The sequence below is a fragment of the Macrobrachium nipponense genome, chromosome 30, assembly GCF_015104395.2.
Source record: "Macrobrachium nipponense isolate FS-2020 chromosome 30, ASM1510439v2, whole genome shotgun sequence".
Classification (NCBI taxonomy): domain Eukaryota; kingdom Metazoa; phylum Arthropoda; class Malacostraca; order Decapoda; family Palaemonidae; genus Macrobrachium; species Macrobrachium nipponense.
Genome location: NC_087218.1, coordinates 39136665 through 39144678, shown reverse-complemented (window position 1 = coordinate 39144678; position 8014 = coordinate 39136665). Strand labels below are relative to the sequence as shown.

Genomic DNA, 8014 nt, shown 5'->3' with positions numbered 1-8014 from the left:
ATTATTATTATTATTATTATTATTATTATATTGAGTAGATCCTGGCAAAATCTACGGGTACTCGGATGAAGCCAAGAGAAACGATTGCCACTACAAGATTTTGACTACATCCAACTTTGAATTATACCTAAAATAGTGTATATAACCCTACGGGCTATGTATTCCATATTTTAGTTACTTTCCATGATAGGCTAATGCAAAATATCCCTGAAATGACTCCTTCTGATGAATCATATCGGCGCGTTACTCGCCAGTTGTAGTTTCAGAGAGAAGGCTGTTTTTAGAAAAATAAAGGAGGCTCTTTATAAGTTGAATGCAGCTGGTGCAGCAATAACTCTCAGTAATACCTGTTCGGAAGAGGGTCTCCTTCCAGTATATCATTATTATTATTATTATTATTATTATTATTATTATTATTATTATTATTATTATTATTATTATTATTATTATTATTATTGTTATTATTATTATTATTATTATTGTTGTTGTTATTATTATTATTCTTATTATTATTATTATTGTAAGGATGAAGACACTCTTTCAAGCTTATATTAGAGAATAAAGAATTTCTGCCGTAAGAAATACGGTGTTTATATCCAACGAAATATGAACATTGGCCAACTGTTGACCAATATTGACGTGCAGGAAAAGCAAATTATAAAACAAATTATTATTATTATTATTATTATTATTATTATTATTATTATTATTATTATTATTATTATTATTATTACCACGAATAGTACTGCATCCACTCAATTATTACCAGTATAAATGAAAAAATAAAAACATAATCAAAGAATAAAAGAAAAGATTCTCTTGGTATGTTAGGACCCGATTTCTCTTCACTAGTGTCAGTAACCAGATATAATGTTGCTCGTATATTCAGGTATCGAGTTGATCCGGGCAATTACCCGAGTAACGTGACGATAAATCTAGATAAGATTTTCGAAAGCGCTAAGGGACTGATTTTAAGAGTCAGTTGTATTGTGCTTCAAGCATAATATAAATGGGAAAAATTCTGCTATATACAATTATGTTTCCTAACTAACAGCTTTGCCCTTATTTGATGGGATGATGTTCACTTTCAGGTTCTCAGATATATATATATATATATATAGTATATATATATATATATATATATATATATATATATATATATATATATATATAATATATATATATAAATATATATATATATATATATATATATATATATATATATATATATATATATATATATATATATATATATCTACCGGAGTCGAGGTGGGTTGATGTTGTCTCCAAACCAACTAATTACCTGCGCGCGAAAGGTATATGAGGGTGAGAGGCGACATGAACTTTTAGCCTCTCGCGGTGGTGTAGTAGGTAAAGCTTCACTGCCGTTCCTTGGTTTGAAAGGATGCACGGGTTTCGCGCCCTGGTCCAGGCAAGTCTATTATCGAGAAAAAATTCCCCTTCGGTTAAGCATATATGAAAATATATTAATTCCGAGGTAGAGCGAATTAGATATTAAAGTACATTGTAGCTCGATATATATATATATATATATATATATATATATATATATATACATATATATATATATATATATATATATATATATATATATATGTATGTATGTATATGTGTATATATATATATATATATATATATATATATATATATATATATATATATATATATATATATATCTGTGTGTATATATGAATGCTTGTCACTTACACACTCGAGTCTTGTTCTTAGAGTTACGAATATTAAGCCACAAAAATCGTTCAATATTGAATTCACTATACCTTGAGAATAATTTACACGTAAAGAAAATTTCATAACGATATTTTGGCTTAATACTTGTGACATATGTTTGTCCTTTTCCTATTTGTTATTTATTATTTTTAGGGAAATGTTTTTTTATGTTATCCTTTATTTCCTATCTTCAGAAATGAAGTTTTGAAATGAAAGTCAAAGATGACTGTTGTGCAAACCCCCAACCCCCAATTTATTCTAATGCCAACAACTCTTTCCGTCACCAACTGATGCCTGTCATCAGGGTAACTGTATAAAGAAAGGAACTGTTTCTTATATAATGGCTATGTAGCTGTACAAACAAACAGTAAAGCTAAGAATAACAGAGAAAAATCTGCAATGAAATTTATTGGAAACAGATCCAGAAGATTTTCATGAAGCTTCACAAGGCCATATTGTTTACCTTAGGGGAGATCCCTAAGGGCCTGTAGGGGACCTTCATCCTGTAGGAGGGAAAAGTGTCTTTGGATCATTCCTAGATAGTGACCCCCAAGGGTTTTTGGGAATCGTTATCTAGGACTTATATTTCTTAGGAGTCATTATCTTTATGATATTTGCAGTCATTTGTTTATGATTTTACAGTAATACCCAGCGGGCTTGTACTAAACACGACGCAAAGGTGGAGGCATACCAGTTTACAACACTTGGAGGTCGTTGTCTAGGAAAGATCCCAGTCTCTTGCAGTGTGATTTTCACAGCTGCAACAGTCACCAGCCTGCTGTATTTATTGTGTGAAAAGATCATCTAATGGAACCCTTTTACTATGTACAATCACAAAATTCAGTGTCTTTGTAATCGCTTCCTTAGAGTTGTCCTCATGCAGCCAACGTAGCTCATATCTTAGGACTTAGACTGTTATGCTTCTTGAACACACAAATATCAAAGCTACATTGGCCCCAGACTCCTGAGGTATCCATGGGGCAAAGCTGTGCTTCAGCTCAAGGGCGCGAGTTATGATACTCTGAAGGGAAACTGCTTCCTGTCTGTAAGATACCCATAGTCGACTTCGTGGTAGATGGTAATACCTTCGGGTTTTTTTCAGGAATTTTATCCCTGTGTGAGGAGTTCAACCAGGGTAATCTCTTCGCCCATTCCTGCCTTGTCTTCCAGCGACGCCCTTGCTTCACACAGGCACACATACAATTACACAAGTATTATATGGATGCATGCAAACACATGCAAAATGTGTGACTGACTACCAAACAGGAAGTCTATTATCGAGAAAAAAATTCCCCTTCTGGTTAAGCATATATGAAAATATATTAATTCCGAGGTAGAGCGAATTAGATATTAAAGTACATTGTAGCTCGATAGATATATATATATATATATATATATATATATATATATATATATATATATATATCTATATATATATAATATATATATATATATGATATATATATATGTATGTAGTATGTGTGTATATATATATATATATATATATATATATATATATATATATATATATATATATATCTGTGTGGTATATATGAATGCTTGTCACTACCCACTCGAGACTTGTTCTTAGAGTGACGAATGTTAAGCCACAAAATCGTTTCAATATTGAATTCACTATACCTTGAGAATAATTTACACGTAAAGAAAATTTCATAACGATATTTTGGCTTAATACTTGTGACATATGTTTGTCCTTTTCCTATTTGTTATTTATTATTTTTAGGGAAATGTTTTTTTTTTATGTTATCCTTTATTTCCTATCTTCAGAAATGAAGTTTTGAAATGAAAGTCAAAGATGACTGTTGTGCAACCCCCAATAATTTATTCTAATGCCAACAACTCTTTCCGTCACCAACTGATGCCTGTCATCAGGGTAACTGTATAAAGAAAGGAACTTTCCTATATAATGGCTATGTAGCTGTACAAACAAACAGTAAAGCTAAGAATAACAGAGAAAAATCTACAATGAAATTTATTGGAAACAGATCCAGAAGATTTTCATGAAGCTTCACAAGGCCATATTGTTTACCTTTGGGGAGATCCCTAAGGGCCTGTAGGGGACCTTCATCCTGTAGGAGGGAAAAGCTGTCTTTGGATCATTCCTAGATAGTGACCCCCAAGGGTTTTTGGGAGTCGTTATCTAGGACTTATATTTCTTAGGAGTCATTATCTTTATGATATTTGCAGTCATTTGTTTATGATTTTACAGTAATACCCAGCGGGCTTGTACTAAACACGACGCAAAGGTGGAGGCATACCAGTTTACAACACTTGGAGGTCGTTGTCTAGGAAAGATCCCAGTCTCTTGCAGTGTGATTTTCACAGCTGCAACAGTCACCAGCCTGCTGTATTTATGTGTGAAAAGATCATCTAATGGGAGGAACCCTTTTACTATGTACAATCACAAAATTCAGTGTCTTTGTAATCGCTTCCTTAGAGTTGTCCTCATGCAGCCAACGTAGCTCATATCTTAGGACTTAGACTGTTATGCTTCTTGAACACACAAATATCAAAGCTACATTGGCCCCAGACTCCTGAGGTATCCATGGGGCAAAGCTGTGCTTCAGCTCAAGGGCGCGAGTTATGATACTCTGAAGGGAAACTGCTTCCTGTCTGTAAGATACCCATAGTCGACTTCGTGGTAGATGGTAATACCTTCGGGTTTTTTTCAGGAATTTATCCCTGTGTGAGGAGTTCAACCAGGGTATCTCTTCGCCCATTCCTGCCTTGTCTTCCAGCGACGCCCTTGCTTCACACAGGCACACATACAATTACACAAGTATTATATGGATGCATGCAAACACATGCAAAATGTGTGACTGACTACCAAACAGGAAACAGACATATACGCACACACATAGTACATACACATATACAGTACACACATACAGTACACAAACGCACAAGTATATATATATATATATATATATATATATATATATGTGTGTGTGTGTGTGTGTGTGTATGTATGTATGTATGTATGTATGTATGTATCTATGCATGCGTAATAAAGTAACATGACAACATGAGGTCAACAGTGGACTAGATTTCTTAAAATAAGGTTACCAGGATACGTTAATAAAACCTCAAGTCTTGTTTGATGCAGATGTAAAACATTTTGTATGACCACCACCTCCAGGCACTATATTTTCATTTCCTTTCATGTTTTTTTTTATTTTTACTCCAGTGGCTAATTACTGTTGTAAATATTGCACTCTTCTTTCAAATCACTCCTTAGCTTTACAGATTTATTATCATTCAAAAGTCACAATACTTTGACATTTGTAAATTGGCCCGGTTATCAGCTTGAAGCATGTTGAAATTTTTAGCTTGATCGTACATTTTTCTTACCAATGAATTTTTTAACTGTGTTACTGTGTTGTTCGCTGACATTTTTTAAGGCAAGTTTCGTGTGATCGTTGTTATACAAGTGTGGTTATCACTGACAGTATTAACCTTAAAGCATCGTTAATAATGTGTGTCAATGTACATATATACATTATGCTAATATTAATATATATATATATATATATATATATATATATATATATATATAGACATACATATATACTACATATATATATATGTATATATATATATATATATATATATATATATATATATCTATATATATATATATATATATATCTGTGTGTGTGTGTGTGTGTGTGTGTTTGTGTTTGTGTTTTCCATAAAAACCACACAAATACGCTCGTGATTTCATTATCAAACTGATGACACAGGAAATAAAGTTAAAAAGAAAATGCAAAAGGGCCAAGTATATTTATGTATTTTACACATTGGCACTCTGTCCCTTTTTCAGAATTGTTACTTCAGCTGACAATATATATATTATATATATATATATATATATATATATATATAGTATATATATATATATATATATATATATATATATATATATTTGTGTGTGTGATTAAAGGAAGAACCAATACTATCTCCAGAGCAGTTTTTATATAAAACCCTCTTGACATCCCTGTCATTCTCTGTCCCATTCCTTCCTCCTCTCCATTTCAACCTTCTACACTTGGCAGTTTACCCAATTTGTAATTCCGCTTAACATAACGGGAAAAAAGCAAAGCATCTCAGGGACGGTATTGACCCATTAGCTAGTACTGTGTGTTTAAGATACAACGCTCTCTCTCCCTCTTTCTATCTCTGTCTCTCTCTGTCCCCCCAGCCCCCTCTATGCCGTGGATTATGACGTATCAGGCGGAGAGAGTCACATAAGTCACATATAGTCACAGATCCTCCCTCGTACGCCATTGTGTCCACATGACTATTGCCATCTCTCAACGTTCAAATATCGTCAGAGTAAACACGAGCCTTTGTGCCGGCTCTCTTCTTTTTGATGGTGTTCTCTGATAGGGATCAGCTCTGAGTATTCTTCAGCTGCCGACTGCAAACTACGTGTGATCCCTCTGTTCGGCGGAGAGGATTAAAAGCACCATAATTAGTGGTGTTTTGTTACGGGTGACCCATTCATTGCAAAATAACGCGTTTTCTATAGTTCGTGTTTGCAGGGGCTTTGCACGTTTGGGTTCGCGGGATAAACCCGCTTAATGAGAGGTAAAAGGAGATTTCTGGTTTCTTTTCTCTCGCTTTCGCTTGTGCAAACCGTCAGTTACTATTTGAAGATGATGATGACGATGTATACCAGCGCAGTTGCATGATATATGAAACAGTTACTTGATAGGTATTGAGGCATCTTTTGTGTCGCGTTCCTATGGAGACCGAAGACGCTTAAAACCTTAAGAGTTTTTGCCAGCCACGAGAGTTTTTTTTTTCTTTTCTTTTCTTTTTCGTGTCGTCGGTAGAAATGGCATCCTTTTTCATTTCCTGCGAGATAGATGTTTTTCCTCCGGAGGCTTCCTTTCTTTTCCTCGGGAGGCTCCCCGAGGTTCTTTCTTTCCCTCAGGAGGCTTCCCTTCTTTTCCTCGGGAGGCTTCCTTTCTTTTCCTCGTGAGGATTCCTTTCTTTTCCTTTGGAAGGTTTTTTTTTTCTTCCTTTCTTTTCCTTGTCGGTGAAGGTTCCTTTTTCTTTCCTTGGGAGGCTTCACCTTTCTTTTCCTGGGAGAGGCTTTTCCTTTCCCTTTCATTCCCTGGGATTCCTTTTCTTTTCCTCATGAGGCCTTCCTTTCTTTTCCTTTCACCTTAGGCTTCCCTTTCTTTTCCTCGTGGAGGGCTTCCTTTCCTTTTCCTTTTCGGGAGGATTTCTTTCCTTTTTCCTTGGGAAGGCCTTCCTTCCTTTCCTTTCCTTGGGAGGCTTCCTTTTTTCCTTTTCCGGTGGAGGATTCCTTTCTTTTCCTCATGAGGCCTTCATTCTGGTTTTCCTCAGGAGGCGGGAGGCTTTCCACTTTATTTCCTCGTGAGGATTCCTTTATTTCTTTCCGGGGGCTCAAATGGGAAGAATCCTTTCTTTCCTCGGGAGGCTTCTTTCTTTTCTTGGGAGCTTCCCTTTCTTTTCCGCGGTTGGGAGGGGGGGACTTCCTTTCTCGTGAGGCCTGCCTTTTTTCTTTTCCGTTTGGGAGGGCTTTCCTTTATTTTACTGGCGTGAGGGATTTCCTTTCTGTCCTCAGGAGGTATTCCTTTCCCTTTTCCTCGGGAGGTTCCTTTCTTTTCCTCGGAGGAGGGGGGGCTTCCTTTGCCTCGTTTCCTCATGAGGATTTCCTTTCTTTTTCCTCGTGGAGGCCTTTCCTTTTCCTTTCGTGGAGGCCTTCCTTATTTTCCTTTTCCGTGGAAGGTTTATTTCCTTTCTTTTCATTTTCATGAGGATTCCTTTATTTTCCTCGGGAGGCTTTCCTTTCTTTTTCCTCAGGGGGGCCTTTTCCTTTCTTTTTCCTCGTGAGGATTCCTTTTCTTTCCTCGTGAGGCTTCCTTTCTTTTCCAAAAAAGGAGGCTTCCTTTCTTTCCTTGGGAGGCTTCCTTTATTTTCCTCGTGAAGGATTCCTTTCTTTTCCTCATGGAGGGAAGGTTTTCCTTTTCCTTTGGCCTCGGAGGCCTTCATTTTTTTGCCATTCCAGGAGGCTTTCCTTTCTTTTCCTCTGAGGATTCCTTTCCTTTTCCTCCGGGAGGCTTCCTTTCTTTTCCTCAGGAGGCTTCCTTTCTTTTCCTCGTGAGGATTCCTTTCTTTTCCTCGTGAGGCTTCCTTTCTTTTTCCTACGGAGGCTTCCTTCTTTTCCTTGGGAGAGGCTTCCTTTATTTTCCTCGTGGAGGATTCCTTT

General features: G+C 35.9%; 1 protein-coding gene across 1 annotated transcript; it reads right to left on the bottom strand.

Moving 5' to 3' along the window:
• Positions 1 to 7365: 7365 nt before the first annotated feature.
• Positions 7366 to 7797, bottom strand: LOC135202119 (uncharacterized). Its single transcript, XM_064231368.1, has one exon. It carries the CDS (start codon positions 7795 to 7797, stop codon positions 7366 to 7368), a length of 432 nt encoding a protein of 143 aa, XP_064087438.1.
• Between the last annotated feature and the right edge of the window lie 217 nt (positions 7798 to 8014).